General features: G+C 39.5%; 1 protein-coding gene and 1 long non-coding RNA gene across 3 annotated transcripts in view; one reads left to right on the top strand and one right to left on the bottom strand.

Moving 5' to 3' along the window:
- Positions 1–7,261, bottom strand: part of LOC116284453 (uncharacterized) — a 154,634-nt gene extending 147,373 nt beyond the window's left edge. Inside the window, exons 1-2 of one of the 2 annotated variants that reach the window (XR_012062402.1) lie at positions 7,145–7,261; positions 164–279 (exon numbers count right to left, since the gene is read on the bottom strand). This is a non-coding gene — a long non-coding RNA (uncharacterized lncRNA). The remainder of the gene's footprint in view (positions 1–163; positions 280–7,144) is intronic. The other variant, XR_012062403.1, reaches the window with a different exon arrangement.
- A 202-nt stretch (positions 7,262–7,463) lies between these two features.
- TMEM170B (transmembrane protein 170B) overlaps positions 7,464–18,256 on the top strand; it is a 29,004-nt gene continuing 18,211 nt past the window's right edge. Inside the window, exon 1 of the mRNA XM_006198639.4 lies at positions 7,464–8,262. Coding sequence (XP_006198701.2) covers positions 7,950–8,262 — 313 coding nt within the window. The 5' untranslated portion in view covers positions 7,464–7,949. The remainder of the gene's footprint in view (positions 8,263–18,256) is intronic.

Here is an 18,256-nt window from a genome sequence, read left to right as displayed (position 1 = left end):
TGAGCAAGATGATGAGGATCTTTAGGAGATGCGTTAACAGTGATGCAGGACTAGAAACCAGGTCACAGAGATAATGGAGGGAAGAAGCCATGAGGCGATAGGCCGGTGGACATGTGCAGAATCACGCAGTGGTTAGGAGGACAGGCTCTGATGGCAACATTACCTGAACCCTGGCTCCACCCAGACTTGACAAACGCAGAAGTTGACCTTCGTCTCCATGCACTGGATTGAATAGCATCTCCCCAAGTTCACATCCTTCCGAGAACCTCAGAGTGTGGCCTAATTTAGAAATAGGGTTGTTGCAGATGTAATTAGTGAAGACAAGGTCACACTACAGCAGGGTGGGCCCTTAATCCAGTATGGCTGATGTCCTTAATAAGAAGAGGAAAAGACACAGAGAGAGACACACACAGGGAAGATGCCCGTGTGAGGATGCAGTCAGAGACTGGGGTTATTATGCACTTGCAACCAAGGAAAGCTAAGGACAACTGGCAAAACCAGAAGTTAAGAGAAAGGCACACAACAGATTTTCTCCTAGAACCCCGAGAGAGTACAGCCTTGCAGACACCTTGAGTTTGGACTTTAAGCCTCCAGAACTGTGAGAAATCATTTCTGCTGTTTTAAGCCACCCAGTTCGTGGTACTTTGTTATGGCAGTTCCAGCAAACTAATATTCTTGGTCACCTCATCCTTAAAGTGAGGATACTAACACTCTCTTTATGTGGGGGCATTGCTTAGCATTATGGCATGAAAAATGCTTAGTATAATGTCCGCCCCATTGGAAGAGCTCAGTTACATGTTGCCATATATTATGTTTTTCTTTTAACAATTTGGTGTGTAAGAAAGGAAAGATGATCCTAGATAAACCATGCATATGGTGAAGTAAATGTTGTTGTTGTTACTGCTTCTTTTTAAATAGGAGTTTTGTGTGCATACTTAAACATAGCAAATAAATAAAATCTCCAGAGAGAGAGGGACAGACTAAAGAATTTGGAGATGATACACATCTTCATCAAAGACCAAATCCAGTGCAAATGAAAGATTTTGAGAGATGTGACCATAAAGTAATAGACTACATACTTCAAAGACTTACTACCATTTATAATTCCAAATTGATATCACCCTTCAGAGAAGGGTATGCTCTGGAAGGTAGATTCTTATTCTAATGGTGTTGCCATTATTTCAAATACATTTTAATTTTCTCCCAAACCAGAGAGTTCCAAACTACACAAAAGTTTTACCACTTAGGACACACCTCATTTTTGATCAAAAGTTGTATCTTCCCTGGGTGGTCGCTCAACTGACATGACACCAAGCAATTCCTGACTATTTCCAAATGCCAAATCCACCCTTAAATTATAAACATCAGCATCACTGAGGGCATTTTTAAAAAGTGTGCTAAATACTTATCAAAGAAGCCTTAAATACCCAATGTGAAAGAAAACATTCTTATTTCAAACAGAACATCAATCTTGTTGGCATAAATGCTTGATGACTTCAAATAAGGCAAACCTTTTGACAAAAGTTTTTTGAATTATGTATTATATATCAGTCTTTTCCCAGATACTCAAACAGTTAAGCCCTAACTGGCTACTCAGTGAACCAATGACGGAATTTTTACTGGTGAATTCCCAACTGAGGTCCTCTTAGCAATTTCTAAGTAAGTACATTTAAATACATGGCTTTATTTTTCCCTCCTCATATCTTAGAACTCAGTATGCATGAGAAGGAAATGGCCTTGTTTTTCAAAGACTTAAAAGAATAGAAAGGCATAAACAATGATTTCAAAGTGCTTAATAATCTATTCACATCATGTTCAGACTTTCAGAAAGGAAGAAGGACAAACAAAGGGAAAAAAGGTCATCTTTAATTTGTCCCCACTTTAACTTTCTCAGACTTTCCAGACCGACAAAAAAGGGGGATCATTAACAAAAAGGCACTTCGCTTAAAATGAGATCTTTTTAAATGGGCCTCTTAGTACACATGAACCATGAATTTTTTCACTGCCTAATATTCACCCTGGACTAAATTAGTCTTTATTCATCCTTCTACTGCATTTTTGTACCATATTTCACAGTGAAATACTAATCTGCACTTTATTTGAGCTTAGAAATCCAGGACAAATATAAGGAGGTTGAAATAAAAGAGGAGGCTCCCATGGAGGCCAGACTCTGAGAGGCAAGAAATGCACCCTGGTTGCAGAGAGGAAGTTGCATTTTGTTGTGCAATTTGTTGGTTGCACAGAGTTCTGGGCCTACTCCTGAGAGATGACATCTGTTCAACCACTGCTCAACTCAGTCCTTGCTCAATCAATTATCTCTTAATTCAATTTTAAGACACTGTCTTCCATTCCACTGGTTATCAGGAGTGATGAAGAAACTAAGAGAAGGAGCTGCGTGCCCTAGTTGGTACAACCTTTTCTCAAACTTGGAATTGGGTCACATGACCTTGGCTATGAGGAAGGTTCTGATTCATCCTAGCCTATTCTTTTAATTTCCTCATCATTAATGGAACATATATATACATGTTTGTAACTGAGTGTGTATATATCCATATGTGTGGGTATGTGTATATATCCATATGTATATATGTAATATATTTACTGAGTATACACATATATTATATAATGGTGGGAACTTCAGAGAGAGACAGGGTGACCTGCTGATAAACGGTCTTCCTGCTATGATAATATAGACCTGGACTCTAAAAAACTGACGATACATAGAGCTTGAAGTGGAGCTATAAGAGCTTGGAGAATGTTTGTCAAGACAACAGAAGGAGAGGACACATGAGCCGGCAGAACTTGGAAAGAAGAAGAGAAATCCAAAGTGAAGGGCCAGCGGAAGTGGCATAAAGGACAATGGACTCTTCTGCAAACACAGGGAACTGCACGAAGGTCAGGATGAATGTCCTATAATTGATTAATTAATGAGCAAACTGAAGCCCAAACAGTCTAAACAGACTGTTAAAAAGAAATGACAGTTAACGATGATCGACAAATAAGATCCAATACATACTTACTTAGTGTCTCTGAAGAAGAGACCAAAACAAATGGAAGGGGAAAAATACTCAAAAAGACAATTTGAAGAATGGACTTTGGGGGAATAAACGAAGAGTTAAACCTATAACATGTCAGGAAAATACTGATTCAAAACTGTCAATTCCGAAATGCATCCTAGTAGAATCACAGATGAAATAATTCTTTGGGCACCCAAGAGAAAATATCAGTTACCTATAAAACCAAGAAAGATGGCCACTCTCAGCCACAGTCAACTATAGGATAAACAAGAAATACCTGAAACTCCTCAGTTTCATTAATTTAAAAAACTGTATTTTAACATTTGCTCAAATTGAACTTTTTGTGTACATTTTAATGAATTTTAATGCATATATACATTCATGTGCGCATCACCACAATGAAAATACAGAACAATTCCATTTACTCCCCAAACCTCCCTGAGCTGTCCCTTTTCAGTCAAACGCCCCTTCACTGCAGCTCACAATATTGATAACACAGTTCTAATAAAAGATTGAGATGTGGGATCAAGTAGTATATTAAAAGAATAAGAGATCATGGCCAAGTGGCATTAACTCCAGGAACTCAAAGAAAATGTATTAGGAAATATTTGAATATAATTTCCATGTATCTAGAACAAAACAAAGAATCACATGGTCATACCCATAGGTGTTAAAAAGACTTATATTCAACAACTTTTCAAAATCAAATTTCTTAACAAAATAAGACATTGCAAGTTCTCAATATCCTCTAAATTTATTTATAAATGTAACATGAGTTTTGTGAAAATATAACCAGTAATATTTTTAGAATTAGGAAGCTGATTTTAAAGCTCCTCTGTAATAATATACATTCAAGATTAATCAGGAAAAAAACTGAAAATGAGGAATAAAAAAAGGGAGACCTATCTCAGCAGTTACTGAAGCATACTGTACAGTTAAGGAAAATAAAGAGTGTGGTGCTGACATGTGGACAGATAGATGGAGAAGAAATGAAAGTCCAGAAATAAATCCCAGTATATATAGAAATTTTGTACATGATATAGCTGGTACTTTAGGTCAGTGGGAAAATGATGGATTATTCAATAAATGTTTTGGGACAACTCAGTAGCCATCTGGGAAAACAAAATTAGATTTCTACTAAACGCCTTACATTAAAAAAAATTCCAAGTGGACTAAAGGTGTAAACAAAAACATCCATAAAATTTTTAGAAAGGATATTAGACTTAAAAAAAAATCTGAGAGAGGGAAAGACATTTTAAAGCCTGGTAGAAGACTCAGATACCATAAAAGAAAAGACTGACAACATAAATATTAGAAATTTCTACATGACCAAAAAGTTTTGTTAAAGCTAAAAGGCTACTGACAAGCTGGAAAAGATTTACACAATGCATGTCACAAATTGTTAATTTGTTAAATACTTAAAAGCTCTTATATAGAAGTTTTTGAAAGATAAATTACCCAAAAGAAAAATGGGCAAAAGTTCCTGTAAAAGGTGATCCAAATGTTCCTACACATTGAAAAAATTGTGTAACCTCACTTATAATCAGAAAATTGCTAACAAAAATACAATGAAATACCATTTCCCAAATTTTGCTTGACACATAATGTTTCTTGATGTTTAGTTCAACAACTAAATACTTTAAGAACTGAATTTAGCGTGGACTGTACCATGAAGCTACAAGAGGCATTTTATCAACACACTATTTTATGTATTTTGTATTTGGCTGTTCATCCATAACATGAACAGAATGGACGCAGGGAGATTTTCAGACACTGGTTTTTAGGGGGAAAACTGAGTCTCCTAAATTGCCAAATATAGGATTTTGTGTGTGTGTGTGTGATTTTAGCAGAGACTTTTTCTTCACACTCACATTCAGGTTTCAAAGTATAAATTCTTAGAGTTCAAATGTCATGTATTCTTTTTTTTTTAAGGTTTGGGATAATAAACAAGGAGCTATATTATGGGGGGCAGTGGCTAGCAGAAATTGGGAGGTGGGTGGTTTGTATGCACAGGTATAGGGAAAGCAACAAGAATATGGTGGAAATTGGAGCTGGAGGCACTGGCAGTTACCTATTTGTCCTTCAATCTCAAACATGCCCTGACCTCTGTGACTGTGGGTGGAGGTCACATCCCACTGCCAATAGAGAGCAGCACCACGCCCTCTTGGGCAGGGCTGGATCCCCCAGCAGCCCCATAATGGCAGCTTGGGCCCTAGGTGTGCCATGTCTTACTGGGAGACAAAACATGACATACCTGGTTTCTCTGATTTACCGTGGTGGAAATGTCCCTTGACTCTAATAAGTGTTCGGTAAAACACTTCGGCATGTAAGTTTCAACGCAGTACGTAATTTAAAGTAATATGTATGACTCTTTCTTCCTTTCATTTCTGTCATTTCCTCCAACCGAATTTTATTTTCTTCATCAAAAAACAACCAACAGTGCTTTCATTTTCTTTGTGTATGTATGTGTGCGTGTATGTCTGTGTGTATGTGTTTATACAAACAAGATTTGGGCAGAAGTGTGGTTTTGTGCATGGATTTTGAAGAAAAATTAGTCTAACAGTGTTGTGGAGTTTCAGCCCATCCTTGTGAAAATTAAATGAGCTGATATATAGTACTTGGCACAAGGTCTCACAGGAGGAAAGAGCTTTGTGTTGATTATTACTATTGTTTAAAGGACATCAAAAATCTGAAAAGGTACTATTATTATCCCCATTTAAAAGCTAGTTAAGTGATGGAAGCAGTATTCAAATCATATTTTTCAGACAATGAATCTATTGAACCTACCCCGCCACTCAGGGTTTGAAACTGCTGCAATGTGTAGCAAGATGAAATTAGGTTGTCTATGTAATGTGACTCTGATAAAGTACCATATAGCAAGAAAGAAAGATGATAAAGTGGAGGAAAAGATGTCTCAATAGTTAATGTTTTTCTCAAAGGATCAATATCATTTTATATTCTAATTGATTTTAAAAGTTTTCTTGTGGGCCCTCTTTGCACAATTAATAGGATTCCTAAGACTTATGGGTGTTCCCACACTTGTGTGGAAGAAATAAGTCAGGAACTCTTTGTGAATTGTTGTTTCAAAATCAAGGACACAGGGATGAAAGAGACCTCGGATTTATTTGGGGTGTTCTCTGATAGACTTGGTCTACCCGGCTGTAGTCCTCATTTTACCCCCAAATAAAACCTAACTCACAACCCACAAGTTATATATACATATATTTTCAGACCACAAATGGTAAAGCCTGTTTTAAGTCTGCTATTCTATAATCTTAAATTAAGATCTAATTAATTTTATGTACTAGGAGGAAGATAAACCCCACATTACCAGTTTTGACTCAGTTCCTATTAATGATACAAAGTTTTCCCTTTCCCTCTGTGTTGTGCCGTCAGACAATACATACATATATAAATGCATATATTTGTGTATATATAGTTATTTTTAAGGTGGTCACCAAGAGCAAGGTTTTACAGGTGATTCAACCCTTCTGCAGTTTGCCAAATGTACCTGCTAATTTAGCTACAGCATGAACTTCGCTGCCCTCTGCAGATTTTCTGTTCAGATGGTAAAGAGGTTGAAAAAGGATGGGGGGGGGGAAGCGCTGACTGGTGCTTATTTTGTTATTGCCAAAACTTAATTTTTATTTTTCAAGATAAAAGGTCTCACTCTCCAAGGAGGAGTTGTGGTTAGATTTTAGACAGCTCCTGGGGCTAACGCTGGACATAAAGAAGGGCAGCAAACCATGGGAAGAGAGATCTAGTTTAAGCCCTAGGGGGGAAAATAACGAAGACTTCTACAATTTAGACAAAAAGAGTACTGCAACGGAAAAAGGGGTGGACGCAGAGACGGCCCTGGGGTATAGGACGCCTGCAGAGCCCTGGGTCTCCAGGTGACTACGTACGCTGGGACCACGGGAGGCCCAAGTTCTTGCTGTGGGAAGGACTGGATGAACGATAAAGCGGGTCTATTTCCGTTTTAATGTCTTTCAAATATATTTTGCAAGTAGTGCTAGGTCGTCTGACTAACTAAAAAAAAAAAAAAACCCAAAAGACCCAACCCCGAAAACTGATAAATGTAAAATGTTGAGATATTTACACCTTTAAAAAACAAGTTGTATTCAAACCTCTTTATCCCAAGTATTTCTTTCGAAGCCAAAGATTTGAACTGTCAAAGAATCCATCTGACAGAGTTTTGCACCTCTCTTCAGCACTTTCGGTCCTCGAGCTTCCGCCGCGTCGGACGCCAGCGAGCCCCGCTACCCAACCCCCGCTAGGCGCGCGCCCCCAGAGGGAGGAGAGAGCGTGGAGGTGGTTCCCTCGGAACACCCAATCAAAAGCGAGGCCCGGCGGTGGCGCTAGTGACGTAGGCCGCGCTTTCCTCCGCCCCACTGCGGGCCGACGCTCAGCACCGTCAGCCGCGCCAGCTCGCGCGCGAGAGGAGAGGGAGGAGGAGGGCTTGGGGCAGGCCGGCTGTCGGAGGGCGACGGGTCGCGGGATGGGGTAGAGTGAGCATGCGCAGCGGCTCCGTGGATTTAGGGGAAGGCGGGGGGTCGTGTGCGCGCGCGCGCGCACAAGCGGCCCGCCGGCGGCCGCGGGTGGAGGGGGCGGTTCCTCGAGTGTCGGTGGCTGGAGGGTGGGCAGGCTGGCGGCAGGTTCCGCCGCCGCCGCCTCCGCCGCAGCCTCCTCGGAGTCCTGGGTCTTCTCGTCCTCTCGTGGTGATGAGCTGGGCCCCGTCGGGGGCGGCACCTGCCGGCTGCCCATCACCCCGGGCCTCCCGGCGTGACCTCGGCCTCCTCGCGTGCCCGGTCCCCGCGGCGCCGTGCTTCCCCTGAGAGGGAGCGGCAGCTGCCTCCTCCGCCCCGAGTCCTCGCTCGGGGGCCGCGCGAGGACAGCGCCCGGCCCCCTCCCCTCCCCCGTCCGCCGTCCTCAATGTCTCCCCGGCGGGGAGGGGGCTGCCTGGGAGACGCGCTAAGCGGCCCCCCCCGGAGGCCCGTCGGCGGCAACAGCAGCGCCCAGCCCGGCGCCCCGAAGCCTCCCCTGGCGGCGGCGGCGGCCTGGAGGAGCCGCGCACCCGCCGCCGGCCCCGGAGCCTCGCAGCCGCCGCCCGGCGCCCGAGGAGAGGGCGGCGGGCGACCCCCGGGGAAGATGAAGGCGGAGGGGGGCGACCACTCCATGATCAACCTGTCGGTGCAGCAGGTCCTGAGCCTCTGGGCCCATGGGACGGTGCTGAGGAACCTCACGGGTAATTGATGCGCCTGGGGTGGGGACCGGGATGCGGTGCCGCCCCTCGCCTCCCTTCTCCCTCCCGCGGAGGGGAGCGCTCCTCGCCGCCGCACCTCCGTGCGCGCTCCTTTCGGGAGCTCGCGGTCCCAAGTCCCGGCCCAGAGAGTTAATAGGATCCGCTCCGCGCCTGTTCTAGGGGCGCGACGCCGGTCACCCGACCCCCCCGGCGCTCCAAGGTTCCTGAATCGCTGGGGGAGAATCCATGATCCCTGCTTCCCTCTCTGCGACTGCCCTGCTTCTGTAGTACGCGCGGAATTGCTTTAGTGCTGAGACTTGAGTACAGTTAGCCTTAATTCCCCACCCCACCTCCCCATACACCCGCACGCACCCTGCTATTTGCTGTTTAGATCTTTTTCTAGTTTAGCTCTTTTTCTTTCTGGCAGACCTCACATCGAATGCAGGGCTTGAATCCCCTGTTCACAATGATCAGTTTGCTTCAACTGTTAAATTTTTTGGCTTTATTAAGTAGATGATAGTAGGTCACGGGCTGGACCAAGTGCATTCTAAGCATTTTTTGCTTTAACTGTGTATGTCCTCCCTTTGCTATTTCCTTTTGTCTATGTGTCTCCCTCCCACCCTCTGGCCTCAAGCCGCCGCTTCTGTGACATTTGATAATTTTGTGTACTTCCCTTCATATGTCAAGGCTATCAAGAGGGAATCTGACTTAACTACATTATAATAACATCAATTTCTGTTTGTAAAAAGCAATAATACTCATACTTTTTTTTATCACATTTGTTGGTTTGCTTTGTGAAGAAACTTCCGGTTTGGTTAATGTGGACATGCTTATACCTTCAGTTCTGAATTTTAAAAATACTCTCTAAAAATTAGTGTTTACAAGAAAAAGATTTCAGTTACATTTTGGTGACTCTTCAGCGTCTGCTTCTCAGGGAAAAAAACTTAAAAACTCTTAGGGTTTAATTCTTGAAAATGTATAAGACAGCTAATTTTGATAGAACATTAGTATTTCAAAATACATTATGTCAAACTGGTTAAGAGTATGATGAGTATTTTACAAATATAACCTGTCTTGTTATGTTACATACATACGTGTATATATAATACAAAGATACTATAAAATCTGGTATTATATGGAATTCAGATATTCATAGAAAAAAATATAGGGAGATTTTATACCACAGGGTTGACTGTAAAGACATTGGTTACCTTGAATGTGGAAACTGTAAAATTAATAGAGATTCTGTATTGATTTATGGTGTCTTCAGTTTTAATCTGTGGTCATTTAACTTGGAGCAAACTGACCTTACATGATGGTTGCAGGTCAGGAACATGTTTTTAGTTCTGAAAACCTACACTGACATAAAGACCATTTCAGAATTCAATTGAATTTTGAGATAGACCACTTTATCTTGCTTATGACTTTCTTTGTATTTATCCGCTGTTAATATTTCAAAATGTTGTATCAATTATGTTTATTGGAGTAAAATGAAGAATAAGGATTTAAGAATATATATTTGTATCTGTTAATGACTAGCTTAGCTCATCAATGGGTATTTGGAAAAAATTAGCTCTGGGAACCTCAGAGTAAGTGTAAAAGTAGCTTACCTCTTGGCCAGATTTAACAACATTTTAAAATATTTACTTTAAGATTCTAAATCATTATAGTGGCTTCCAGTTTCCTTTGGCCAACCATTAGGTTAACAATAGTAGTTTAAATCCAGAGTTAGCTCTGATTATCTCCTAATATAGTCTTCAGTTGCTCATTGGACTTGGCCATTTTATGAAGGATACGCTGAACACCCAACACTAGGACTGAGGTTGGACTGAGGAGCATAGGAACCTCTTCTAAGAAAGAAGCAGAGTCTGAGTATACAAAATTCTGTTTGTCAGGGTAAAAATGGAGAAAAACAGATTTAGAAGTATGCTTCACCAGCAGGTGAGTGTATCACATATTAGGAACCACATCACTTCTAAAAAGTGTACTCTGTAAGTGGTAACATTCTGATGCGGTTTATTATGACCTTCTCCATGCTGGTGACCTTCGTGATGTAGCTTAGCCATTAGTTAAGAGATGCTGCCTACAGTGCCATTTAGAACTTAGTCTATTAAAAACAAACACACACTTCTGAAATAAGATAACTCCTACTTATTGAATGCCTTCTGTGTGTTAGGAGCTTGACATGCATTATTTTCAATCTTCAGAATAACTCTCCAAAGTAGAGTTACAAGGAAGCTCAGAGAGGTAAATTAAGTTGGCCCATAGCAAATAGCTAAAAAATGGTTGTGCTAGGCTTTAAGCCCAGTCTTTGTGAGCAGAACTACTCTGTCCCCTTTTCCAAGCTGTTTTAGCTATTTCTTCTCTATCCTCTTGAAACAGAAGCAGTTACTCGCTTCATCCTGCTGCTTATGCTCCTTGTATGTGCTTTTATTATTGTATTTTCAGTTACATTGTAATTTTTATTTGTCTTCTAGTCTGTGAGCTTTTTGAGGGTCGGGTCATTGTTTTAATCATGGAATTATGGAACCCTAGTATGTACCTGGCAAATAGTATATGCTCAATACATATTTATTGAATTGAACTTTTAAAACAGTACTTAGTTGCATGATTAAAACATTCTAGTTGCATTATTTTTCAGCTACACTTATTGGAGTGAATATGCTGTTAATAGGACATGAGGTGTTTAAGCAACTTTTATGGATAATTATCATACGTTTAAAACAGAGGTGCTTATTGAATGTACTTTTTTTGTGCTCGTTACCATCCTTGCATGTATTTTATCTTATCTTTTCAACCATCTTGAGAGGGATTAGTGGTTAATCTTATTTTACAGATTCAGACATTGAAGCAAAGAGTAACTTGCTTAGATCTAATAGCTAATAAGTGAAAAATTAACTTTTTTCAGATTATGATAACATATTAAGTTAGAAGGCATTTTTGTCATCATCATAAACTTGGAAATGAAACAGGTAATCCAACATGGTTTCCAAATCTTGCTACATACCAGAATCATATGGGGCTGGTTAAGGGGCCTGTGGCCCCAGTCCATATCTATGGAATTAGAATCTTTCAGACTAGGGCCTAGGAAGGTACATTTTTAACTAGCTATTAAGGTGATTTTATTATTGAGAACTCAAGAGTTGGGAAAACGAGATTTTTAAAAATTAATTTTTTGATGATCTCTTTGTAACTATGTTGTGATATATAATGCAAGTTAGTATAGAGTGTTCAGTATGGCTAAGGACTTAATTAAAATTCCAATATAAATGACTCATTTATTTCCAAGAGGAAGGTATAACCCAGTTTTTTTTAAAATGACTATCTTTTGACATTAAAGGATTATATTAGAATTTATCTTTTAAAAATGTTTTCTTTCTATTAGCCTTTAGCTATAGAGAAAAATTCCTAGTAAATGGTAGTATTTTAAAAATTCTAAACAGTTTAGTTCTATTTAATCTGAAATATAGGGGAAAATGAAACATTAACAATGTTTATGTAAATACTTATATAATGGGCAGTTATTGGAACTTCTCCCTACTAGGATAAGTTTGGTTCTAGTAGATTTCTGTATGCAAGTAAAAAGTCTACAGACACAGTAGGATCCTTGAACTTGTGAGTCAAGACACTGAGTTTTATCCTTGAATGCTATTAATTGGCTCTTGTACTTCAGAAAAGCCACATACTTACTAGGCCTTGGTTTCCTCATCTGTAAGACAATCTAATGCCAATAATTTTCACATTGATGTTAAAGTAAAGCTGATGTAAAATTTTTAATGAGTTGAGAAAAAAGTTTAGAGATATATGTTAAGAAAAACATTTACTCATTTGCATATAAACTTTTTTTTTTTTAGCTTTAAAATCAAGAAATTTTCTTTTTTAAATGAGGCTTCAGACCTTTACTATACTAATTTGTAGGGTGAGGTTTGGGTCCTAGAAAATCTTTGTTCTCTGACCACCATTTAATAGTTCTTAGAATTAGGCCTTCTTAAAACTTAGTTTGGGAAACTCTGGATTCAATATCTGAAGATCCCTTCCAGTTCTGAAATTGTTTTTTGTTAGTTTGTTTGTTTGTTAATCCCACTGCAGCATTACTGCTGTTTTAAGATTACTATCAGTGATGTCCCAGGTGTGGCCGTTCTGACCACGCATGTGCGTTACTTAAGTTTCCCTGCTTGGGCTGTTATTTTTTGATCTGTCATTCATTTGGTCTCTTTTTTAGATTTAATTTTAGGAATTTGTTATATTGGGAGTTTCATTATGCTCATTGATGTAAAAAGTTCATTTTTCAATATTCAGTGTAAATATCCTTTGGAAATACTGTATCATGAGATTATAAAACATTTTATCAATCACTGAAAAGATTTTTTTTTTAAGATCAGTGACTGATTTAAACAAATATGTTATTACTGGCAACATTTTTTTGGTATAACATGTATAATTTAAGATGTTCAAGGGCATACAAGTAACAAAACTATTGTATATTGCTCTCATAAATTTCATAATAGATTCAGATTTTGACATTTAATCCTTATACTTTTATCACTGAGAAACTAATCAGTTACGAGGAAGAACAAATTGAATGGCATCTTTTAGGAAGATAGTGCTATGTCTTAAGTATAGAGCAACTTTTCAACTGTTTTGAGTAGCCTTAACCTGATTTTTTTAAAGCAAATGATATTCTGATTGTTTTAAATTAAAAACTTGTTCTTCTGAGAATTTTCTTTTTCTCTTCAATGATGAGTACTATAATTTATAGTTTGAAATTATATAATTAGCTGGTTGAAGGGCAATTTAGTTTAAGTGGGTAATGAACAGTATTGCCATAAGCTTTGAGAGAGGCAGTATATTAAAGCAGCTCTTGAAGTTGTCACAGTTAAATTTAAAAACTAATGTTTTTGCTCTTTTAAGAAGCGAAAGTAGACTATTAAATATCTGTAATAGCTTTAACTTCTCCCTATGTTAAGTGAGGCTTTAGGTGAACAGATACAGCAACTAATTTTTAAAGCTGGCTAAAATATTAGAGTGATTAAAAACAAGAAAAATAAAAGGTTTACCTTCATTTTAACTTTCTTTGTTGCTCATTTCTTTGTGGAGAGTTAAGTTTCCATCTAGCATTACATTCCTGTCTTGAGAGCTTCCTTTAATATGTTGTAGCACAGGCCTGCTGGCAGTTAATTCCCCCCAGTTTTTAGGAAAAAAACTTCATTTCACCTTCAGTTTTGAAAAATATTTCTCCTGAAAATAGGTTCTGGCTTTGGAGGTTTTCTTTTTTTCCCCCCTTTCAGTCTTTCAGAATCTTACTCTCTTGTCTTCTGGTTTGATTGTTTTTGATGAGAAGTTTGCTGTCCTTTGTCCCTCTGTGTGTAAGATGTCTTTTTTTCTCTGCCCCCTGCCTTTTCCTTATTTCTTCTTCAGTATTTTCCTTATATCTTTGGTTTTTAGTCATTTCACTATGATGTATGTGTAAGTGTGTGTGTGGTTTATTTTGTTTTGTTTTTTGGTTCTTTTGGGAGGTCTTTATCTTGCTTGGGATTCTCTGAGAGTCTTAGATTAGTGGTTTGATATCTTTCATTATTTTTAGAAATTTTCAGCTACTGTCTCTTTAAATTTTTTTTTTCTCCATTCTTTCTTTCTTTCCCTTCTGGGACTCCAGATTACATTTATGTTAAACTATTTGAAATTGTCCCATAGCTCTTGGATACTTCCTCTTTTCCCTCCTACTCCTCCTTTTTTTCCCACTTTTTTCTCTTATTTTTCAGTTTGAATAGTTTCTATTGGCCCACCTTTAAGTTCACTAATTCTTTGCTTACCTATGTCAAATCTGCTGGTGAGCCAATTAAAGGAATTCTTCATCTCTGATGTCGTGGATGTTTTTCTGTTTTGTTGTTGTCGGTTTGTCTTTTTTTTTTTTTAATTTTAAGCATTTCCATTTGACTTTTTCTTGGACTTTCCATCTCTCTGTAGAAATTCTCTGTTCATGTAAGTTGTCCACCTTTTCCTTGAGAGTCCTTGACATATTAATTATAGTTATTTTTAAGTCCTTGCCTATTCTAAAATCTGGGTCATCAGTGAGTCTGATTGCTTTATTTCTTGACAATAGATTGTTTTCCCTGCTTTTGAGAGTGTCTCGTTTTTTTAATTGAATTCAGGACTTTATATGTATAACAGTAGTGACCGGGGTACATAATATTTATGCCTGGAAATGGGCTTCTTCTGTTAGCCTGGTACAGTGAAGACTGATTTAATTTACTCAGGAGTGAGCATGGTGTGAGTTTTCTTGTTATGGTTACCCTCAGTGCACCACAGGCTTCAAATTCTCTAGAAGGTGTTGGTGGTGTTGCCTTGTTCTTAGGATGGGGACTGGGTGCTGCAGGGTTATTCTCAGTGTTAACGCTGCATTGTCAGCTCGTAGTCATCTGCATGCCTGCACCATGGAAGAGGTGTCTGTCCACATACTCGCCTTCCCCCAGGCACAGACTTCTGAAGCTCATTCCTTGCTGTTAGGCTCATAGTGGGGGCAGGGGAATTTTTCTACTGTCCTGGTCCAGTTTTAGTCTTTGGCAGGCTCTGTGTAGTGGGGTATCTGGGTGGGGCTGTCCACGTTCTTACCTTTCTGAGCCACAGTGGCCACACTCCTTCGTATCTGTGATTGGTCTTGGGCAGGAGTCTCCAGTCCTTCACTCAGCAGTAACTGACTCCGCTTAAAATAGGATCCTGAGTTCTGGATGGTTGTCTGCCCCTCCTTCTACTTTTCCCCAAGCTGGACCTGCAGTGGGTTTTGTTCCCTTAGGGTGACAGGATTTGCTGCCTTCCTGCAATGGCTAAGGCTTGTTTTGAGAAGAAGGGTTCCAGGGAGCAGGCAGGGTTGTCTGTGTTTCCCTTAGCAGCTGCTGATCACCTCCCATAGGCTGACATGCATCACCAGGGGTGGCTCTGTCCAGTCTCCTGCCTAGGAGTCCATTTTTCCAGGGAGTGCTCAGTAGTGACCCAAGGAAAAGAGCTCGCAGGTGACTGTGCACTTTCCGTGCGTTACTCCAGGCTGGCAGGTTAAGCGACCCCACTTGGACTTACAGTTGGTTATAATTTTAGCTGATTTCTTCTTACCCACTTGTATGGGGCCCATTTCTCATTCCTGTGCTTTGCCACAGGTGACATTGTATGTATGTCTCCTTGGAGGTTCTTGTCCGTCTTTGGAATTCAGGTTAGTTTGTTATCTTGCAGTGTCACTTGACTGATGGGCTAAAGAAAAGTTATGATTTGGTAGTTGTTTTTTCTTCATTGTTGGGGTTAGAGTGACATTCGTTACAGTTTTCTATGTCCTAAATTTGATTCAAATTTAAATCTGGCAACAGAACTTTTTAATAATTATAGATTTAAAATCTGACAAAATAAATCATGCATTTAACAAGATTGGAGACACTTAAACTTGAGATTTCCTGCTTTTAAAAACACGGCCCATAATGTAAATGTATAGGTAATCTTCACATTTTTCTACTTGACATTTTCTTGCTTTTAGCTTCTTTACTCCTTGCTTCTCACCAGCATTTGAACAGTACTGCAGATGTACTGAACATATTTTCCTGTGCTTCCAAATCAGTTAGCATTGTCATCTATTCCGCTGGTCGTAGCAGAAATCTGGGAGGCCAGACATCGTATGTCCCTCACCTCTGTCATCCAGGTCATCAGCAAATCCTAAATGTTTCAAATTCTTTTCAATCCTAAAGCCAGTGCCTAAGTGCAGGCCTTAATAACTCTTTGGACTCTTGAAATATTCTGATAGTCTCTCATCTCCTTCCAGTATCACTTCCCCTATCTACCAGGATAATTAATTTTTTTAAAGGTAAATGTGATTGTATCACTTCCTTATTTAAAGCCTTTCATTGGCTCCTCAGAACCTTCGACCTTCAGGATAAAGTCCACATTTTCAGGGTCTGTAAGTAGCCTCCCCTCTCCCACAAAAGCTACTCTGGCTCCAGCCCATCTCTATAATCGGCAGCCTCTCCTCTCCATATTTCTTGGCTTTAGCCAAACCAGAATTTTTGCAAGTTCATATTCTTCATTGTACATAATCCTATGATTAGATCATTTTGTCTTAGAGCAGTTTTTCATTCTTGACTGTACAAAAGAATCACTTGGGAATCTTAGAAAAATTCTGATGCCCAATTAAGTCAGTTTGTGAGGGTGGTATTTCTTTTAGGCTATCCCAAGTAACTCTAACATCTAGTCACGGCTGAGAAGCATGGGCTTAGAGTGCCCCATTCCCCATTCCTCACCCTCATTCCATCTCCAGTGTTTATCATTCTGTTAAATCCTGTCTGTTTTTAAGAATTTAGGGGACAGTGGCTTCTGTTGGGATCTTTCCTGGCATTCCCCTCTCTACGTGCCTTTGGGTACATGTGCCCCGTGGCATGGGCTGCATATTGTGCTCTGAAGAACCTGAGGTATTAGAATATGCCATTGAAGCACCATTAATTAAACCCTCACGTGTCAGGTCTTGATATAATATGAAAGTACCATGACTGTAATTTCCATTGGGCTGTAGGTGACAACCCAGACCCCTGGAATATATGTCAAAATGATCTAGAACCAGGAGTCATCAAGCTTTTTCTCTCAAGGACCAGTACTAAACATACGCAGCATATAGTAACTGCAGGAAGTATCTTCAGCTGTGCGGGCCACATGGCCTCTGTCGTAACTACTCGATTTTGCCATCATAGTGTGAAAGTAGCCATCGACAATATAAATGAGTATGACTGTGTTCCAGTGAGACCTAACTGCCATTGAACTTCGAATTCTGTGTACTTTCTATGTGTCATGAAATATTGTTCCGATTTTTTTCAACCATTTCAAAATGTAAAAACCATTTTTAGCTTGCAGACTGCACAGAAACAGGTGGTGGCCAAATAGGCCTCGTGGGCCGTACTTGCCGACCCCTGATGTCGGGGACTATTTCAGATTATAAATGCGTCATCTCTCTGAGAGTCTAGTAAGCTGCCTATGTGCCTTCTCACAAACTGAGAAGTCCCTGGTGTCAGAAGCCAAGGGGAACAATGGCCACACCTTAGATTTGATGGGATGGAAACAAAGCTTGAGATAACTGAATTTGAACACAGATTATGTAAACATATAATGAGGAAAGAAGATAGAAATTTTGAACAGCCTCCAGATTTAGTCTTACTGGCATGTTATTTTCAGCTTGAGGTTTAGAGTATGTTGAGTACATAACAAGTGTTCAGTACCTACTTGCTAATGATTTTATTAGAACGGCTAGTATGCTGCATAGGATTAAAAAATATGTTTAGCATTTGTCCAATGAGATAGATTTTGTTGTTTTTATGACTTTTATTTTTTTTTATTTTAAGTACGTCTTATGTAAGCTTAGCCTGGAGTAGTGACTTCCATCTTTATTGCACGTCATGAGTATCTGGCAGAGTTGATGAAAATGTTTAGGTCCCACCGTTAGAGATTGTTTTGGTTGCTCTGTGGGTCATTCTTGTGAGCAGCCTGAGTTGGGAAGCATTGGCCTTGTAGAGCATCTTCTCCTTTGGTGAATTCTAGAATGAAAAATTCTTCCTTTTTTTTCCCATCAAAAACTATTTCTTAAAGACAGCGTATCTGCAGTAAGTTAAAAAAAAATACTTCAGGCTGTTTGCTAAAAAAATAATCAGTAAATCATATATAAAATAGTATCACTCATCTCCTATCTTATCTTTAAAAGATAGCCATTGTTCTCTGTTTGTTTATGCATTTCTCTGTGCATAAACAAACACTGAATTTTTGAACAAATAGGATCATACAATATGTACCATTCTTTGACTTGTTTTTTACTTAGTTAATATATTCTTGATATCTAGAAAAATTCATTTCTCATAAACAGTTTTGTCCAAGGATTAAAAACAGAAGCATGGAAGATAATTTTCAGTGGCTTGGCAACCAGGGCTGATGAGAGATACAGATTGGGAGCAGGGCTGTTTCTAGTATTGTTTGGAGGCTG

Source organism: Vicugna pacos, chromosome 20 (genome assembly GCF_048564905.1).
Source record: "Vicugna pacos chromosome 20, VicPac4, whole genome shotgun sequence".
In the NCBI taxonomy this organism is placed as follows: Eukaryota; Metazoa; Chordata; class Mammalia; order Artiodactyla; family Camelidae; genus Vicugna; species Vicugna pacos.
Note: the sequence above shows the minus strand (reverse complement) of the source record. Positions and strands in the feature narration are given on the sequence as shown.